This window comes from Salvelinus fontinalis, chromosome 32 (genome assembly GCF_029448725.1).
Source record: "Salvelinus fontinalis isolate EN_2023a chromosome 32, ASM2944872v1, whole genome shotgun sequence".
NCBI lineage: Eukaryota > Metazoa > Chordata > Actinopteri > Salmoniformes > Salmonidae > Salvelinus > Salvelinus fontinalis.
The window spans coordinates 25,917,749-25,937,828 of NC_074696.1; the positions used below are offsets into that span (position 1 = coordinate 25,917,749).

General features: G+C 40.7%; 3 protein-coding genes across 5 annotated transcripts in view; 1 reads left to right on the forward strand and 2 right to left on the reverse strand.

The window, feature by feature from the left end:
* The window catches only part of trpn1 (transient receptor potential cation channel, subfamily N, member 1), a 54,106-nt gene extending 43,988 nt beyond the window's left edge, over positions 1 to 10,118 (reverse strand). The window contains exons 1-5 of the mRNA XM_055893910.1: positions 9,263 to 10,118; positions 8,755 to 8,856; positions 2,229 to 2,324; positions 717 to 830; positions 213 to 317 (exon numbers count right to left, since the gene is read on the reverse strand). Coding sequence (XP_055749885.1) covers positions 213 to 317; positions 717 to 830; positions 2,229 to 2,324; positions 8,755 to 8,856; positions 9,263 to 9,400 — 555 coding nt within the window. The 5' untranslated portion in view covers positions 9,401 to 10,118. The remainder of the gene's footprint in view (positions 1 to 212; positions 318 to 716; positions 831 to 2,228; positions 2,325 to 8,754; positions 8,857 to 9,262) is intronic.
* A 73-nt stretch (positions 10,119 to 10,191) lies between these two features.
* LOC129830985 (cilia- and flagella-associated protein 20-like) lies at positions 10,192 to 18,456 on the forward strand. Of its 3 annotated transcripts, none has more exons than XM_055893912.1 (6): positions 10,192 to 10,543; positions 11,044 to 11,123; positions 11,225 to 11,336; positions 12,108 to 12,296; positions 12,742 to 12,852; positions 14,906 to 18,456. In XM_055893912.1, exons 1-6 carry the CDS (start codon positions 10,460 to 10,462, stop codon positions 14,936 to 14,938), a joined length of 609 nt encoding a protein of 202 aa, XP_055749887.1. In that variant the 5' UTR covers positions 10,192 to 10,459; the 3' UTR covers positions 14,939 to 18,456. The 3 variants fall into 3 exon arrangements, with proteins under 3 accessions (XP_055749887.1, XP_055749889.1, XP_055749888.1); XM_055893914.1 differs by lacking the exon at positions 14,906 to 18,456 and adding an exon at positions 13,107 to 13,254 and having other exon boundaries at positions 10,193 to 10,543; XM_055893913.1 differs by lacking the exon at positions 14,906 to 18,456 and adding an exon at positions 13,104 to 13,254 and having other exon boundaries at positions 10,194 to 10,543.
* Positions 13,786 to 20,080, reverse strand: part of dgat1a (diacylglycerol O-acyltransferase 1a) — a 32,462-nt gene continuing 26,167 nt past the window's right edge. Inside the window, exons 13-17 of the mRNA XM_055893911.1 lie at positions 17,087 to 17,199; positions 16,766 to 16,831; positions 16,454 to 16,541; positions 15,935 to 15,997; positions 13,786 to 15,790 (exon numbers count right to left, since the gene is read on the reverse strand). Coding sequence (XP_055749886.1) covers positions 15,644 to 15,790; positions 15,935 to 15,997; positions 16,454 to 16,541; positions 16,766 to 16,831; positions 17,087 to 17,199 — 477 coding nt within the window. The 3' untranslated portion in view covers positions 13,786 to 15,643. The remainder of the gene's footprint in view (positions 15,791 to 15,934; positions 15,998 to 16,453; positions 16,542 to 16,765; positions 16,832 to 17,086; positions 17,200 to 20,080) is intronic.

Sequence of the window (20,080 nt, forward strand, 5' to 3'; positions counted from 1 at the left end):
AATATCAAATTAATTTTGATTGATGTAACTGTCCATTAATTTTACCTACACAGATTTCCTATCCAGAGCTTCTCTTATTTTAAAACCTTAACCTTTACTTTAATATGTGTCAATAAACATTAGGTAGCTATTATTATGAATGCTATATATACAGTATAGTTCTTATTCCTAAATGAAACCATGAAACCCCAGACACCTTAGTTGGCTCTTACTGTTTTCTGAGCCCTAAGCTGAGGCTCAGATAGAGTTCCAAGGAGCTCCCTAACGATTCCAACATTCCCGGCTTCGACGGCTAAGAGCAGTGGAATGCAGCCATCCTGGACACAGACACAAAGAGATGGAAACAATGACTGTCTGTGAGCTGCAACCCAGCGCAGTCAAGAGCCAGAAAATCTCCTCAGGATAAAGATAATATGCTGTGAAAGTCAGTGCGTGCATCTGAAATGGCACCCTATTCCCTATATAGTGCACTGCTTTTGACCATGGTCCATAGGCAGGGCCCATAGGGCTCTGGTCAAAAGTAGTGCACTATATAGGGAATAGAGTGCCACTTGGGACACAGCCTGTGCTTAGCTTATATATACAGCACAGTCGGTTATTCCAGTCATTCGAGACCACACAGTAATACACTTGATTGACGGATGAGGTGAGAAGTGATGGATGAGAGGGAGGAGAAGAGTGCGTCCCGCTGCGGTATCATGTGGCAGATACCCTACCTTGTCTGGTACGAGCCGGGCCTCTTTGCTGGAGAATTTTAGCAGTGTCTGGATGGTACCGAGGGATGGGGTGGCTCGGGAGGCAGCAAAGTGGAGAGGTAGCTGGTCCTTGGGCTGGTATAATGAAGAAAAGAGGACAGAATGAGGGATATGGTTGCAGGTTAGCGTTTTTTGTCAAGAATCTTGTTCTGGAGGGAGCACTACAGAGTGGTCACTAGCTGGCACAGCCACAAAGTAATAAAATCAGATTTTAAACCTAACCTTAACCTTAACCCTAACCGTAACCACACTGCTAACCATAATGCCTAACCCTAACCTTAAATGAAGACCAAAATGTTGGTTTTCATGACTTTTTACAATATAGCCAAGCTTGACTTTGCAGCTACCCCATCTAGTGGAATTTGCTCAGGTCTGCCTCCAAGGCAAGACACATGACAATAAACGGCAATCTGCCATATGGTTAGGAATGTGTTTTGGTGATGTAGCCAAAATCCATGTCAAAGATACGTCTGAGTCCAACACATTTTGTCCACTTGATTAATTATTTATCTAAACATCATCATCTTGGCATTTTTTTTGATCACACTGGGGGATTATTCAGTTCGGTTCACAGTTTCTGTATTCTTGTCTGTATGGGAAACAGCTGGTTATTTTGACGGCACTTTTCCCGCCACTAGTTTCCTTAGAGAGTCCAGGATTGTCAGCACCCTTGGGAATATGGGTCTGCACGATGGCTGTGAGCCAATAACCACCATGGCTCTTCTCTTCCTCTGGAGATTACCTCAAGCACATTTCTCTCTTTCTTTATTTCTCTCTGTTTCTCTCTCTCCCTCTCACTCTCTTACTTTCTCCCACTGTCTCTCTCTTTCTCTCTCTCTCTCGCTCCCTCTCTCTCACTCTCTCTCACTCTCTCACACTCACACTCTCTCACTTTCTCTCTCATTCTCTGTCTCTCTTACTCTCTCTTAGCCAAATAATTCACAAGTAGATCACTTTATGTAAAATCATCTTTTCATGCTCTATAGTGTTGGCTGAGTTGGGCCTCTGCTTAACAGAAAATATAAATGCCTGCAGATGTTTGCATGGGCAGACATTGCTATAAGAAACCATCTGATAGATTAGTCATCAAAACCCCACTAGACAGTTTGATCCTATTGAAGGTACCAGGCTGTCATTTGTGTCCTCTAAGCCCATAGTGGTTCCTGTCCGTCAGACTGACTCTGGATGTCATAACAGGTCAGCTCAGCCAAAACTCACACAAATAATAGCAGTTTTCAGTTACCGCTGAGGAGAAAAAAGGGCCAAATAAGCCAAACCTCAGGCCTGTTTAGGAATGCTATACTCCCTGGGCTGTCTTCAGCAAAACGTCTGGGGGAATAGGTTTGCAGGTAAAGGTAGAAGGGTGAGATGGAAAAAGGAATAGAATAGACTAAAATAAAATAAAATGATTTCAATATAGAATATAGAATAAAGAATACAAAGAGGCTTACACTGGGGCTAGAGACAACCTACCCCTCCTAGAGAGTCAGGATCTGCCTTTCTGGCCAAGAGCTTCACAATGTCTTCCTTGGAGTGTGCTGCAGCTACATGCAATGCAGTCCTGCCATCCTATAGGACACAAACAGAGAGACTACATAGTCAATTCTGGCCAAACATAATATCATTATTGCAGATTGATGATTAGCTCAGACTGTGCACACACACACACACCACCCTAATTTACAAATTGCACTGCATTTAAGATCCTGCCAGGTCTCAGTAAATATTATCCTTCCATTGTGCAGTCTGACTTAATGTATGATTGAAGTATGATGATCCGTCTATAATGTGATTCAGAGTTGCTCAAACGAGTGCAGATGTGGTTGCAGCCACCAATCCATCAGTCTGGGATTACAGTTTTTCTACGAGGGATGCATTTTTTACCCATGCTGCTTTGTGGAGTAATGTATAACATCTGTAACCTCACATTGAGGCACACCACAGAGAAAATCCTTAGGACAGTCTGCAACCCGGCCATGAGATATTTCACAAGCCACCCATCATTTTTGTTTCTTATCACATGTTTTACTTCTGTCCAAATCTGAAATGTAAGTGCTCTGTTGGGGTGCAACAATAGCCTTGTTTGTGAGTAAATACCAATACTTATAGAGTTGGAAAGGACTCCAATGAGGCAATGCCAACAAAAAGAAGGAGAGGAGGAGCAGAGTGAAAGCTAGCTATGTGTACAATCTTACAAAAAAAAGTTCCAAAAGGTTCCTGCAGCTGTCCCCATAGGATAACCCTTTTTGGTTCTAGGTAGAACTCTTTTTGGTTCCATGTAAAACCCTCTGTGCAAAAGGTTCTACATGGAACGCAAAAGGGTTCTACCTGGAACCAAAAGGGGTTCTTCAAAGGGTTCTCCTATGGGGACAACCAAAGAACCCTTTTCGGTTCTAGATGGCCTCTTTTTTTCTAAGAGTGTATGTATGATGATCTACAAAATACATCCTCTCTCTAACTGAAGAGACCCAGTAAAAATACTGCTTGGCTCCACATAAAAAAATACATATTGTAGCAAGCTTAGTAAAGTATTAAAGTATGTTTGCAAACACGCAACTTGTCAAACAGTGTGGAGTAAATTGACAGCATGACTGATTTTCTACCAGTGCCATAATTCATGGAGAGTAAATTCTTTGTTACACACCAGTGCAATGGTGAGAAGCTAAATATTCTATATAAAGGACAGAAAGACTCAATAATTAATAAGAACTATCTTTGAACTAACAAAAAGAATGGCCAGAAAATGACAGGATAAAAACTAAGATTTTAGGAAGTGACACAGTGTAAAAAGTGAACTGTGGGACGGCCCTTCTCTCATTAAAGAGTCTGTAACCTCACATTCCTGCTCTCCAGAGTCTACGTATTCCGACTGACACAAGTAGTCCGTCTTTCTCTCTCTCTGCTAATAACCGCTCTGGCTTCCTCCTCATCCATTGGCTACACAGTATTCCAGAAGCACCGCAGTGCGGGAACACGCTGGCATGTTCAGACACATACAAATGCACACACGCACATGCACACACACACGCACACGCACACGCACACACACAGACATTGGCATGGTCAGACGTTGCATTTTGCCACCCCAACGGGATGAGACTGCCAAACCCAGAGAGAAACCCTCTCAGATCAGACGTTCTCAGCTCTGGCTCTCTGGCTCTCTGGCCTCAGACAAACGGCTCTAAATCGTTCCAGACAGAGTTGTGGGCTGTGCACATCTGCAAACACTACTGCAAGGGACAAGGGATTAATGTCTCAGCACACACAGTGTTTACTGGACCGACTAGGACAAACCATTTATTAAGTCTCTGCTTACAGATGTACTATCTTAATTTGATCACTCTGTTGTCACAGAGAGCAGCAGGTAATGCAAATTGTAGTGTATTCAAGGTTTAAAAAACGTTTCTAAAGTTTGTAATAATTTATCCAGTTTAAAAAGTCAGAATTGATTTATCCTATCTAAAAATGTATCAACCGCTACAAAAATGTCAATGAATTATAATGGATAATTCACATTTCCTGTTGCTGCAGGATTATTTTCCTGCTGTGTGAAACTGTTCAAATTAAGATAGCATGGGGCTCTGGTCAAGATGGGTAAAAAAATAATGAGTCAATTTTGCAAAAATAAGACTCAGATGCTATTTGGACCATCAACTTTTTGGGCTACATTGCCAAATACATTATGCCAAGATATTAAGCATTAAAAAAAATAAAATAATAATAAATAAATAAATAAATAAGTTACATAAAGGTAATCCTGCAGTCCTACAGGAAATGTGATCTTTGTTTTGGCCTAGGCATGCTGGCTGCAGACTAGGCCTACTGTGCAAAGTGAGAATGATAGTAATGTATTGCATTCCAATTGCAGAATATGTCTACCAATATATCTACCAATTCATCTATCACTATATCTACCAATATGTCTACCAATAGGTCTACCAATATATCTATCACTATATCTACCAATATGTCTACCAATATGTCTACCAATATATCTACCAATATATCTATCACTATATCTACCAATATGTCTACCAATATATCTACCAATATGTCTACCAATATATCTACCAATATATATATCACTATATCTACCAATATATCTACCAATATATCTACCAATATGTCTACCAATATATCTATCACTATATCTACCAATATATCTACCAATATATCTACCAATATGTCTACCAATATATCTATCACTATATCTACCAATATGTCTACCAATATATCTACCAATATATCTAACAATATATCCACCAATATATCTACCAATGATAAATGTTTTAAGTGGCTTAACTAGATACAATGAAAATAAATTGCTACAGGCTTAAATCCAGACTTCTGGGGGTTTTGTGCATGGAGTGGAGAGATTGCATTTGCACACCATTAAATTCCCCCAGAAGTCATAAGTCAGTAAGGGTTTCCATGGATCGTAGGTTTGAGCTGAAGTGGAAACATTAGGGTAGAACAGCAACAATAGACTACAATCATAAACTATAACACATCAAATGAAAATATGAAATGAACGGAACTAAACCCGGGAGCAAATTTATCGGAAAATACAACACTTGAGCTCATACTAAATAGAAACATGCCCGGGATTTTACAATGGAGACTATGATGCATACAGTAAACCTTTATAATGATTCATAATTTCCTATTTTTCCCTATGGTAAGCTACAGCTAATTATTTCTTGCTCGGTCAGCCATCTGGGCAGCAAAGGTCTATAAAAGAGCCTTTGATTATTCCTTATGGCTGGTTAAAGTCATGGCTACTGCCTCTGGCAGCCTGGCATAGCACATGAGTAACCCTGAAGTCTGCAATCATGCTAAACACAATGAATGGCCAACAATGAAACACTTGCAGATCCTGATTGACTAAGTTTATTGAGGGGTGAATTTGTTAGGCCTCGGTCAGTCTTAGCCTGATCCCAGATCTGTCTGTGCTACAGTGGGGCAAAAACGTATTTAGTCAGCCACCAATTGTGCAAGTTCTCCCACTTAAAAAGATGAGAGAGGCCTGTAATTTTCATCATAGGTACACTTCAACTATGACAGACAAAATGAGGAAAACAAATCCAGAAAATCACATTGTAGGATTTTTAATGAATTTATTTGCAAATTATGGTGGAAAATAAGTATGTGGTCACCTACAAACAAGCAAGATTTCTGGCTCTCACAGACGTGTAACTTCTTCTTTAAGAGGCTCCTCTGTCCTCCACTCGTTACCTGTATTAATGGCACCTGTTTGAACTTGTTATCAGTATAAAATACACCTGTCCACAACCTCAAACAGTCATACTCCATACTCCACTATGGCCAAGACCAAAGAGCTGTCAAAGGACACCAGAAACAAAATTGTAGACCTGCACCAGGCTGGGAAGACTGAATCTGCAATAGGTAAGCAGCTCGGTTTGAAGAAATCAACTGTGGGAGCAATTATTAGGAAATGGAAGACATACAAGACCACTGATAATCTCCCTTGATCTGGGGCTCCACGCAAGATCTCACCCCGTGGGGTCAAAATGATCACAAGAACGGTGAGCAAAAATCCCAGAACCACACGGGGGGACCTAGTGAATGACCTGCAGAGAGCTGGGACCAAAGTAACAAAGCCTACCATCAGTAACACACTACGCCGCCAGGGACTCAAATCCTGCAGTGCCAGACGTGTCCCCCTGCTTAAGCCAGTACATGTCCAGGCCCGTCTGAAGATTGCTAGAGAGCATTTGGATGATCCAGAAGAAGATTGGGAGAATGTAATATGGTCAGATGAAACCAAAATAGAACTTTTTGGTAAAAACTCAACTCGTCGTGTTTGGAGGACAAAGAATGCTGAGTTGCATCCAAAGAACACCATACCTACTGTGAAGCATGGGGGTGGAAACATCATGCTTTGGGGCTGTTTTTCTGCAAAGGGACCAGGACGACTGATGCGTGTAAAGGAAAGAATGAATGGGGCCATGTATCGTGAGATTTTGAGTGAAAACCTCCTTCCATCAGCAAGGGCATTGAAGATGAAACTTTCAGCAAGACAATGATTCCAAACACACTGCCCGGGCAACGAAGGAGTGGCTTCGTAAGAAGTATTTCAAGGTCCTGGAGTGGCCTAGCCAGTCTCCAGATCTCAACCCCATAGAAAATCTTTGGAGGGAGTTGAAAGTCCGTGTTGCCCAGCAACAGCCCCAAAACATCACTGCTCTAGAGGAGATCTGCATGGAGGAATGGGCCAAAATACCAGCAACAGTGTGTGAAAACCTTGTGAAGACTTACAGAAAACGTTTGACCTCTGTCACTGCCAACAAAGGGTATATAACAAAGTATTGAGATAAACTTTTGTTATTGACCAAATACTTATTTTCCACCATAATTTGCTAATAAATTCATAAAAAATCCTACAATGTGATTTTCTAGATTTTTTTTTCTCATTTTGTCTGTCATAGTTGAAGTGTACCTATGATGAAAATTACAGGCGTCTCTCATCTTTTTAAGTGGGAGAACTTGCACAATTGGTGGCAGACTAAATACTTTTTTGCCCCACTGTATTTACCACAGGAGTCGGCAAGAGGATAAACAAAATTCTCTTTAAAAAACAAATAACCTAATAAAAGCATCATGTTTACTTTTTCCCACAAGAAATAATTTGTTTTTCTGCTGATTACTCAGCCTGATCCCAGATCTGTCTATGATGTTTACCATAGGAGTTGGCAAGACAGCATGAACAAAATGCTCTTAAAAAAACAAACAAAACTGATAAAATCATCATGTTTACTTTATCCCACAAGAAAGAAAGTGTTTTTCTGCTGATTACTCAGCCTGATCCCAGATCTGTCTATGCTGTTATCATAGGAGTGGACAAGACAGTAGACAAATCTGTAATCAGGCTAATTAATCAGCAGAAAAACCCATTCTGTCTGTGGGAAAAAGTCAACAGGATTCTTAAAATAAAAGCTTTAGATAAACAACAAAAGTGTGTAGCCTACATCATCCCAATTCCAAAGAGTTAATATTGCCATATAAAGCAGTATTGTATGTGGACGCTGTGGGAAGGGCAGTCTACTTTCCTAAACAAGCTTTAAAAAATGTCACCCAATAAAGGAACAATTCCCACTGTCAGTAGGCCTACGGTATTTTTAGATATTCAACTGCTTTTGTGCTCAATCTGCTTCAATGCTCAAGATTTCATAGATTTTTACTGCCTATCACAGCTGCTGTACACATGTGACATCATTTATTTTATAGTGAACATGGGGAGAAAAACACCTACTGAAATGATTAGTCTGTCTAGTTATGTCACCACTTTATGGCAGTGTGCGTTATCCATTTAATAAGGGAGGCTTCAGATATTATATCACACATTCTGGAGGTTCCTACTATCCCTGTTCCACCACAAAAATAAAATGTGTGAAAAAATGAAATTTCCCAAAATGTGGCTATTCATGAGGATATATAGCACACCAAATTATTGTTTTGTCATTCTCATCATTGTGTTGTTTTGATTGTGACTCGCTGTGCCCAGCTGGGTCATAAACGCAATAGAATAGGACCCAGAAGAGATGCCTAGTGAGTGTCTCTACTGTAAAGGTCAGCGCCGCCAGTATGCCCACTCCTCTGCCAACAACCTCTACCTCAGAAGCAACCCTGATCTACCCCACAGTTCTAATAGCAATACCACCAATTCTATTCCTATGATCTACCCCTATTACCCACTAGTCCTCTGCACTACTCTCGTGTCCAGTTAGAATGAGAATAATGGTCCATACTTACATAGTTGTTTCTTAATATGTAGCCTGAAAATAGACTTGGGAGTCATCCTGCAATGTCATTTTACAATGAGTTTATCAAGGTGTTACGGTATATGCTTACAGCAGTCGGATTGCTGCCCGTGGATCAGTCCATCATCGTCGGAAACAATCCGACTGCTGCCCTTGGATCAGTCCATCATCATCATCCTCATCCTCATTTACACTTTCCAGTTTGAGTAATTTCTTACCTTTGTCCTTTCACTAGGGCTGCCTCCTAACTCCAGTAGTCTGTCTACTGCAGACAGGCGGTTCTCCCTCACTGCAATCATCAGGAGACTCAAGCCAGACTCCTGGAAAAGAGAAGAATCAACCATATCTATCTCATTAGCTGACTCAATAGTATCAAATAGCTATCCACCAACATTTCATAATTCAAATAAATTATTTGATATGCTTGAAATAAAAATGTTGCATATATTTTTCCCCCCCAAAAATTATGTTGGCAAAATATGCTGGTTTTAAGATACTAATAATCATATCTTTCTTTATAGCCCACAAATATGTGTAGGCTATAAATATATATATATATAAATTAATATCCCAATATATATTTGATTAACATTAAGCTAATTTGAGGTATTCATTGTCTTTACTGAAGTCCCACCCTTCATTACATATCATACTGATGCACATCATGATAATAAACCGGTAAAAAAACAAACAGTTTAGATTAAAAAACAACCACAACCATTTTACCTCATCGATTACGGTTAGTTCTGGGTCTCCCTTGTCCAACCCTTTGATTGTTTGCTCGAGCGCAATCCATTCACCCTTCAGAGACAGCTGCAAGAGTCGCTGACTGGACCCAGAGTTGACTGAAGATGTCTCAGACATCTTTTACATAGGCTACCAATCGTTTTTTAAATGCACAATTTACACGAGTATATCTAATGAGAATATAGTTTTTTCTTATTGCGCGTGGTTAAAAGTTATGTCCCCGTGGCAGGTGTAATTCGAAAGTAGCATTCTGATTGTAGAATTTGTGCTTCAAGTTTCCCCGTCTTTGTATGAGGTAGAATAACCAGCATTCCGTTAACTCCAACATGGGAAAATCCACCGCCCCTATCCACCACTAGTTAAACTTTTATAACTCCGCCTTTGTGCTCTTGTTACCTTGGATTCGTCTGTAGACTAGCCAAGACCCCCACTTTTCCCTCTATTTTGTAGGCTAAACATGATGATAATGACCATAGAGCTCTGATAGGCCTAGGCGCTTTAGTAAACTCCTTTTGGTAGTTTACTGTTCCTCCTCCATCTCCCCATCCTCATCATGTGTCTGTGTTTGTGTTAGTAGAACACATACTTAACCTTCATCTGTGATTAGAAGAATACATCATTTGTTTTATTTCATGGCTAATAAAAAACACAATAAGCATTGTTTATTCATTTTTTTGGGGGGGGGGTGACACGGTGTTACAATGTTGCAATAATCTTTGTAGAAATTGGCATGATGTTACAGTCACTGAGCTATATTATAAGGTTACAATGCAGATCATCGTCAGCTATCCCGGCCAAAGCTTTGTGTTACCATGGTAACTGATATGCGTCAACAATTAAGTCCTACGTGAAACGCGTTGCGTTTCATAGCAACTCAAAAATAGCAGAAGGGGAGGCAGCGAAAAAGGGCATTGTTCATATTGCTGGAGATAGACAGTGGGGCTGGACGGCATACTTTATTACCAGTAACATTTAGGGGTTTCTGAAGTTCCTTTTCATATAAGACGCTTTTCTTTTTTTGTCATTTGGCTAGGCAGAACTAATGACCATTATTTTGTGCCACACGGAACTTGAAGTTGAGGCAAAAGATCAATCAAGTAAACTAAAGTAACATTAGCAACAAGTAACGTTACAAGTAACAACATATGTGGATGAGACGGTGTTATAAACGCGCAAATGTTTAAAAACACCTTTCAAAGTGGATTCCTATCTATCTTGTATAGCATTGGGAGCAAACCGCTTCAGATATGGGATAAAAAGGTAAGCAACGACTTACACAAGCCTACGCATAAATTGGCTTGCCAACTAGCAAATTTGACATCGGCTTGCTAGCTAGGTAGCTAAAGAGCAGGGCTTGGTATGGTGCTAAACTCCAGGGAGCAAGCAACTAACGTTAGACATCTAACTAACCAGCTTACTCATGACAATGGCAATAGAAACCTAGAAGCTCGTTTGCTAACGTTAGCTGGTTTTGTGCTCCTCAAACTGCCCTGTGTTTAGCTAGCACTAGGACATCTTGTTTTAGCTCAAATTTGACAGCAGTGTTACAGTATTGTCATTGTACTGTCTTAATCAAGGCTTAGCTAGCTAGCAAGCTAACTAACGTTTGTTTATTAGCTTGGTTAGATATCCAGTAGTTCTCCAGCTTCCCTTATCTTCCTGGGTTCACATTCAATACTCAAACACATTTCTTAAAAGTAGTAACGTTAGCTAGTACAAGCTAGCTAACCCATTACAAACGGTTGCGTGTGCTGTTACAGGTCAGGAACGGCCACATAAAGCGGATTACAGACAACGACATTCAGTCGCTAGTGCTTGAAGTGGAGGGAGCAAATGTCAGGTAAGTTTGTTCCATCTTCATAGCCCGTTTTGGCAGGTCTGCTGTTTGTGCATCTCTTCTTCAGTCAACTACATCCAACCATGTGTCCTTAAATTCAACAGCATAACCTACATCACTTGTCCGGCTGACCCAAAGAAGACACTTGGCATCAAACTCCCGTTCTTGGTTATGATCATAAAGAATTTGAAGAAGTATTTCACCTTTGAAGTCCAGGTAGGTTATCATCCAAGTCAACAATCAGAGCCATTGCATCTGTACAATCATGAAAGCTGTGCTTTATTGTATTATAATTATTTTAATCAAGTCCTCATAGGTTTCCGTTAGCCGGTAATAGACTACTTTTGTCCGATGCTTATTTTTTGGGAAAAGCGATAAATAAAATTTGCTGCTGGTCAATTGTCCAGGAGAATAAGAAAAAAATTCCATTGCAAAATAATTATTTTTTAGCTTATTCATTGATGTAAATACCAGTCGATATAAATACATTTGACTGATCATGCTTATCAGTCTAAAGATTCATTTGCATAATTTTGTGGAATTAAATTGGCGGGTGTGTACAGTATATTTGTATGCATCTTATCACACGCTTACAGCATACAGATATAGCGCCTTTGAGTGGAAAATGCTTAAGCATCTTGTGGTGCTTTCAAGACAATTGGGAACTCTGGAAAATACGAGTTCAAATCATGATGTCAGTGATCTTCAGGTCAGAAAGTCGGAGCTGTAGGCCCAAGTTCCTGAGTTGGATGACCGTTCAAAACTATTTTTCCCATTCGCCCCCCCCCCCTCCTCCCCAGAACGCACTGAAGTCGGGAGATTGGATATTTCAGAGTTCCCAGTTGTTTTGAATGCCGCATCAAACGGCAATGGAAGGCAGGCTTCATCAGTGCATCACACACCACTTTGCAAGGAGCTGGAGGCAGTATGCATTTTGAAAACATATACTTAGTTGTTTGAAACCTGAAAGTTTTAATACAATCCCAGGTGTTGGATGACAAGAATGTGAGGAGGCGGTTCCGGGCAAGTAACTACCAGAGCACCACTCGGGTGAAGCCCTTCATCTGTACCATGCCCATGAGGCTGGACGATGGCTGGAACCAGATCCAGTTTAACCTGTCTGACTTCACACGGCGGGCCTACGGCACCAACTACATCGAGACACTCCGCGTACAGGTCAGTCAGAAAGGCTCATGGACCAAGATGCAATATACGGATCTCTTACCTAGTCTGGTCCCAGATCTTTGTGCTGCCTTGCCGACTCATGGTCATTGCCATGGCAAGTTTGGTGACCATAGGAGTTGGCGAGACAGCACACACAGATCTGGGACCAGGCTAGCTCTTACATCAAATGTGTGTGGAGGAATAATAAGATACTGAACTCATTGTTACTGTAATACACACTTTAAAATTGGGTGTCAAACTAATTTTAGTGACTGTTAGTAAACTTGATGGTCAAATGGTAGAAATGTAGGTCCATTATCATTTCTACAATGTTTCTATTTGGTGTTAGTCATTTTAATGTATATTGAGTTCTCTCCCCCATGCTTTAAAATATTAGCAAGGGTATGTTCTGGACAAGATTAGATATTGCAATACCTTGCCTGTGTTTTTGTTCCAGATCCATGCAAACTGCCGCATACGGAGAGTGTACTTCTCTGACAGACTGTACTCGGAAGATGAGCTCCCTGCGGAGTTCAAACTTTATCTACCCGTACAGAACAAAGCAAAGGTGAGTACAAATAATGTCCATGCCAGTTGTCAGGTAGGCCTACAGCTCAGACTATGTTTCTCCCTAATAGCACCCTATTCCTTTTATAGTGCATTACTTTTGACCAAGGCCCATAGAGCAAAAGTAGTGCACTATATAGGGTGCCAGTTGGAATGCAAACACTGTCTCGTATGCATCTCAAAGAATGAGCAAGATCAGTCAAAGTACAATATGTTGCAGTTCTTGTAGCTAATCGACACGTTTCTTTGCAGCAGTAAGGCAGCTGAATCGATTCTCCTCCCCTATTCCAGATGTGAATTTTATTTGCAGATAGGCTACATTTGTTGTAATGTTTTTGCTTTGAAGTATTTTGGAACCATGTGATTGTTTTCTCTGCACAATAAACATTTTGTATGCACAATACTTTTTTGTTAAGCATGAACATCTGCAATTCTGAGTAAACCCTCAAAATGATTGTGCAGCAAATGTGTCATTGACAAGCACTGGTCAGTGTAAGCTCATGGTTATTACATACAAGAAAACAAATAGCCAGGTTCCAGTTCCACAGGCAGGATTTTATTTAACTTGTGCATTAGCTGCCAATGAGGAGCTCAGTGCAGTGACAGCATCTAATGTTACAAAACTCTTAGCACAGAGAACATGAGAGAAACATACGCCATGTTCTGGAACAGTCTCCCAAATGATAGGAGCCGCATGGAAAGCAACCTGCCCTCACCTACTTACCCAATCTGACTTTTCTGGAAAAATATCACCCGCTAGATGGGACTTAAAATAGATTACAATATTTATCAAATGTCACACATTTTGTTGAGGGGAGGCTTTAAAAATACATATTACCTGCCCATCAAACACACTTGGGTTGAAATTGTAAATTAACAGAAGCATTATTTCTTACAACTGTCCTGAATTAAAATAACGTGTACAAAAACAAACTGAAGTCACGCAATATTTATTTCCTACAACACATGACAATAGAAGCTGGAAAGAAAATACTAGGCACTTTGGAGTAAGTAAAACAAAAGTGAAATGCAGGTTAGATTTGGTTTGTGGCTCATGTAGAGATGTCAGGCACGAGTAGGATATTTGCTGAAGAAAAGCATGTATAGACATGTCATATTGAAACCATGAAGGGTTGAGTGGGCTAAACTAGATGACAGTTCAAGTATACTAGTGACAAAGGTTCATTGAAGTGCAAATATAAATGCATACTGTGTTTGTTACTGTTTGGTTCGCCATTTATTTATAATGGGATGTCAATATTGGCAAATAAAACACCCAACTTATTTTACGAGGACCATGTTCCTTTAGCAGATATATTCAAAGAGCACTAATTTCTTGGAAAACACCATGCACTGGTTATTACTGCAGCCACATGAAATACACAGATCATTAAATAATCAAAGGCATGACAAACAGCATATCGATAGGTGTACAGTACCAGTCAAAATTTGACACCTTATTAGTTTTTTTTAAATTTATACTATTTTCTACATGGTTGAATAATGGTGATGACATCAACTATGGAATAACGTAGTAACCAAAAAAAAGTGTTAATATATTTGAATTATGTTATGAGATTCTTCAAAGTAGCCACCCTTTGCTTTGCACACTTGGCATTCTCTTAACCAGCTTCATGAGGTAGTCACCTGCAATGCATTTCAATTAACAGGTGTGCATGGTTAAAAGTTATAGAAATTCTGCGAAGAAACCACTACTAAAGGACACCAATAAGAAGAGGCTTGCTTGGGCCAAGAAACACAAGCAATGGACATAAGACCAGTGGAAATCTGTCCTTTGATCTGAAATCTCATTTGGACTTAGTTCCATCCGCTGCGTCTTTGTGAGAAGCAGAGTAGGTGAACGGATGATCTCCGCAAGTATGGTTCCCACCGTGAAGCATGGAGGTGGGTGTGATGGTGCTTTGCTGGTGACACCGTCTGATTTATTTAGAATTCAAGGCACACTTAACCAGCATTGCTACCACAGCATTCTGCAGCGATATACCATCCCATCTGATTTGCTCTTAGTGGGACTATCATTTGTTTTTCAACAGGACAATGACCTAACACACCTCCAGGCTGTGTAAGGGCTATTTGACCAAGGAGAATGGAGTGCTGCATCAGATGACCTGGCCTCCACAATCACCCGACCTCAACCCAATTGAGAGTTTGGGATGAGTTGGACCGGAGAAAAGGAAAAGCAGCCAACAAGTGGTCAGCATATGTGGGAGCTCCTTCAAGACTGTTGGAAAAGCATTCCAGGTGAAGCTGGTTGAGAGAATTCCAAGAGTGTGCAAAGCTGTCAAAGGCAAAGAGTGGCTACTTTGAAGGATGTCAAATATATTTTGATTTGTTTAAAACTTTTCTGGTTACATGATTCCATGTGTTATTAGTTTTGAAGTCTTCACTAATATTCTACAATGTAGAAAATAGTAAAAAATAAAGGAAAAACCCTTGAATGAGTAGGTGTGTACAAACGTTTGACAGGTACTGTAGAGTTTTTTGCATTGGTCTTCATAGTTGTAGACTATTAAAGTAAGAAACAGAAAAGGCATACAAATGTTCTCCAGCTTTGGCAGGGTAGTGTTTCACAACAATTGCACATGACAGGACGAGAGCCAAGTGTCTCTGTAGTGTATCAGTGCATTCGAGAAATGGCATCTGAAGGCCAAAATCTTCTTGAAGTACATTCTTACTAATCAGTTGAGCTTCATATAGAACATTTCCCTTTCAAAATAAACATTTTACCTTATTTAGTATAATATATTGCTCCTCTGCTTGCGGCCAACTGCTCATGGTTGTGACACGTAATGTAATACGTAGAAGTCGTGGACGTACATCAGTACGGCGATGGGCTGGCCAATGATGAGCGAGATCCAGACTGCCGCATTGCCATAGTTACCTCTCAGGAAGCGGCCGACGAACCAGGCGAGTGGAATCTGAAAGAAAAGTTTAGGCAATTATTGAAAAATCTAAAACCACCTACTTTAAAATGTGCGTATAACCATTAACAGAAGACCATGTTGTCAAACCCACTGTTTGATTATAAAAATACATTTTGTTTTTAGAAGAGGGTTTCTGACCTGAGACATCATGCCCATGAACGCCCACAGTCGGAACATTTTCAGAGGAACGCTCACCAAGTACTGAAATGAGAGAGGAAGATTATCAAATCGCTGCAGCCTTTAAAACACTAACATGTACACCATCAGATTAAGTCAAGTGTGACACTATGAGTCAGTGGCCATGTTGGAGAGGATCAAAACCATCATAGGTAAATTGTGACTGACTGATCTACAAATAATATTGAACCTTTAACTAGGTAAGTCAGTTAAGAACAAATTCTTATTTACAATGACGGTCTACCCCAGACGACACTGGGCCAATTGTGCGCTGCAAATCAAGGCCGGATGTGATACAGCCTGGATTTGAACCAGGGACTGTAGTGACAGCTCTTGTAGTGCCTTAGACCGCTGCACCACTCGGGAGCCCAAGTGGCTCTAACATGGAGTAGTTATTTATGTAGATCAGTCAGTCGGCTGCAATGTCGAACATGCCCAGAGTGTTAGATGGCATCACACATCTCAGCCACCCACACGAACCTCGTGAAAGAAGGCAGAGACCAGGAAGATGGCTGTCTGAGCGACCCACTTATTCACACCTCTCCTCATGAGAGGCTTGTAAAAGTGGCTGTGGAGTACAAGAGATGGAAATAAATGATTTATTAGTTGGGAACTGTAGACAATAACCAAGAGCGTTGTTTATAGCCATCTTAAAAACAACTGCTATAATGTCACAAGGTTACAGGACTTACTGTAGACAACTCAGAACACATGCTCACATCACACAAAGTCAGTGCTGTAGGAGGTGGTATTGTTCCAATCACAATGTTTATTTCTTAAACTCCTACTCACCGTAGGCACCACTTGTGCACAGGAATGTTCCAGTTTGACCAGAAATAAGTGACCGTCTCAGAGTTCCTGCAAAACAACAAGTGACTCGGTCAGAGACAAAGTTGCAGTTCATTATCTAGTCACTACTTTACATGATATGGAGGGAAAGGAGGCGCAGGGCAGCCTCATTCTTGAAGTAAAAAAATCCTTTATTTAGAAGACTTTGTCTAAGCTACTTTACCATTACTTCTAGCACTACATGTAATCCAAACACATGGCACAATTCACATGGTATTACTGCACAAATAACGCAAGGCTAACTGGGAATAGTCATCCACTTACCACCAGTCCTGGTAAAACTCCCTGTCGCCGAACCGCATCAGCTCAGCTATGAAGTTCATGGAAGAGTGGAAAAACCAATAGAAAAAGATGAGCCAGATTAAATGATTGGGAACCTGTTGGGGTAGAGGGGAGAGGAGGGAAAGCCTTGTGCCATTAGACAGTCTGGACATCGGAAAAGTATTCAGACCTTCACTTTTTCACAATACAGCCTTATTCTAAAATGGATTAAACTTTTTTGATTTAAAAAAAATCCTCAATCTATACACAATACCCCATAATGACAAAGCTAAAACAGGTTGACATTTTAGCAAATTTATTACAAGTTTTTAAAAAAATACCTTATTACATAAGTATTTAGACCCTTTCCTAGGAGACTCGAAATAGAGCTCCGGTGCATCCTGTTTCCATTGATCATCCTTGAGATGTTTCTACAACCTGATTGGAATCCACCTGTGGTAAATTCAATTGATTGGGCATGATTTGGAAGGGCGCACACACCTGTCTATATAAAAAGGTCCTACAGCTGAGTGCATGTCAGATCAAAAACCAAGCCATGAGATCGAAGGAATTGTCCGTAGAGCTCCGAAACAGGATTGCGTCGAGGCACAGATCAGGGGAAGGGTACCAAAATATTTCTGCAGCATTGAAGGTCCCCAAGAACAGTGGCCTCCATCATTCATAAATGGAATAAGTTTGGAACCACCAAGACTCTTCCTAGAGCTGGCCACCCTGCCAAACTGAGCAATCGGCGGAGAATACCAAGCGTTACATCTGGAGGAAACCTGGCACCTTCCCATTGGTGTTAAAATACTACTGAAGTAGTTTTTTGTGTATTTATATGACAACTTTTACTTCACTACATTCCTAAAGAAAATAATGTACTTTTTACTCCATACATTTTCCTTGACACCCAAAAGTACTCATTCAATTTTGAATGCTTAGCAGGACAGGAAAATGTTCCAATTCACACACTTATCAAGAGAACATTCCTGCTCATCTCTACTGCCTCTGATCTGGCAGACTCACTAAACACAAATGAATTGTTTGTAAATGTCTGAATGTGTTTTCCCTCCATGGATAGCCAGGGGCATACCCTAGCTAGCCGTAAATAATAAAATGTTGCCGGCTGGTTTGCTTAATACAATAAATTATTTATACTTTTACTTTTGATACTTAAGTATATTTAAAACCAAATACTTTTAGACTTTTACTGAATGACTTGAATGAATGAGTAATTTCCTATTAAGCTATCTTTACTTTTACTCAAGTATGACAATTGGGTACTTTTTCCAACCACTGCACAGTCTGTACGGTGAAGCATGGTGGTGACAGCATCATGCTGTGGGGATGTTTTTTAGCGTCAGGGACTGGGAGACTAGTCAGGCTCGAGGGAAAAATGAACAGAGCAAAGTACAGAGATCTTTGATGAAAACCTGCTCCAGAGCACTCAGGACCTCAGACTGGGGGCGAAGGTTCACCTTCCAACAGGACAACGACCCTAAGCACACAGCCAAGACAATGCAGGAGTGCCTTCAGGACAAGTCTCTGAATGTCCTTGACTAGTCCAGCCAGAGCCCGGACTTGAACCTGATCAACATCTCTGGAGAGACCTGAAAATGGATGTGCTGCAACACTCCCCATCCAACCTGACAGAGCTTGAGAGGACCTGTAGAGAAGAATGGGAGAAACTCCCCAAATACAGGTGTGTCAAGCTTATAGCGTCATACCAAAATAATACTTAAGACTGTAATCGCTAGCAAAAGGTGCAACAAAGTACTGAGTAAAGAAAGGGTTTTGAATACTTATGTAAATGTGATTTTTTTCATTTATATATAAATTAGAAAAAATGTCAACTTTTTTCCCTTTATTATTGGGTATTGTGTGTAGATTGAAGGAGGGGGGGGAGACTATTTTATAATTTTAGAATAAGGCTGTAACAAAATGTGGGAAAAGTGAAGGGGTCTGAATACTTTCCAAATGCAATCTCTACATGTTTAGTTATAGGGCCAGTTTCCGAAACACAAATTAAGCCTGGTCTTGGACTAAGAAACACTTCTGATGCAGTATATACACATGCTGTACATAGTGTAAAAAACAACATTAGGAACACCTTCCTAATATTGAGTTGCACATAGGAAGCTGTTCAGCGTAAAATACCACCAGCAGCGTTGCAGTTCTTGACACACTCAAACCAGTGCACCGGGATACTATTACCCTACCCCATTCAAAGGCACTTAAATTGTTTGTCTTGCTCATTCACTCTCCGAATGGCACACATACACAATCCATAGCTGTGTTCGAATACCCATACTGTATACTAGAGGTTGACCGATTAATCGGGGCCGATTTCAAGTTTTCATAACAATCGGTAATCAGTATTTTTGGGCGCCGATTTGCTGATTATTATTATTGTAATGAAACAGCAGGGAGCAGGTCTCGAACCCTCGATCTTCTAGTCCGAGGTCCGGCGCGCTATCGACTGTGCTGCAAAAGCATGCTCAAGCGGCAGAGTCGATTTCCGCGCTTATAAACCCAGGGTCGTTACACTAGTCCCTCCTTTCAAAGAGCGCGTCCTCGCGCTAGCTTGCGACTTTACGTCTTACAGGAACGCGCTCACCGGCCAAGCACACGCACTGTCGTGGATGCAAGGTCCGATCACTTCTGACACCAATGTAATGAAACAGCAAGGAGCAGGTCTCGAACCCTCGACCTTCTAGCCCGAAGTCCGGCGCGCTATCGACTGGCGAGGTCCGATCACTTCCGACACCAGTGTAATGAAACAGCAGGGAGCAGGTCTCGAACCCTCGACCTTCTAGCCCGAGGTCCGGCGCGCTATCGAATGTGCCGCAAAAGCATGCTCAAGCGGCAGAGTCGATTTCCGCGCTTATAAACCCAGGGTCGTTACATGATTTATTTTTTTTACACCTTTATTTAATCTTTATTTAACTAGGCAAGTCAGTTAAGAACACATTCTTATTTTCAATGACGGCCTAG

What these genes read in the sequence shown, in the direction of transcription:
- LOC129830985 (XM_055893912.1), top strand. Translation starts at nt 10,460, where the DNA reads ATGTTTAAAAACACCTTTCAAAGTGGATTCCTATCTATCTTGTATAGC. An exon ending in GTGGAGGGAGCAAATGTCAG is followed by an intron (nt 11,124 to 11,224) that starts GTAAGTTTGTTC and finishes TAAATTCAACAG; the next exon opens with CATAACCTACATCACTTGTC. An exon ending in ATTTCACCTTTGAAGTCCAG is followed by an intron (nt 11,337 to 12,107) that starts GTAGGTTATCAT and finishes ATACAATCCCAG; the next exon opens with GTGTTGGATGACAAGAATGT.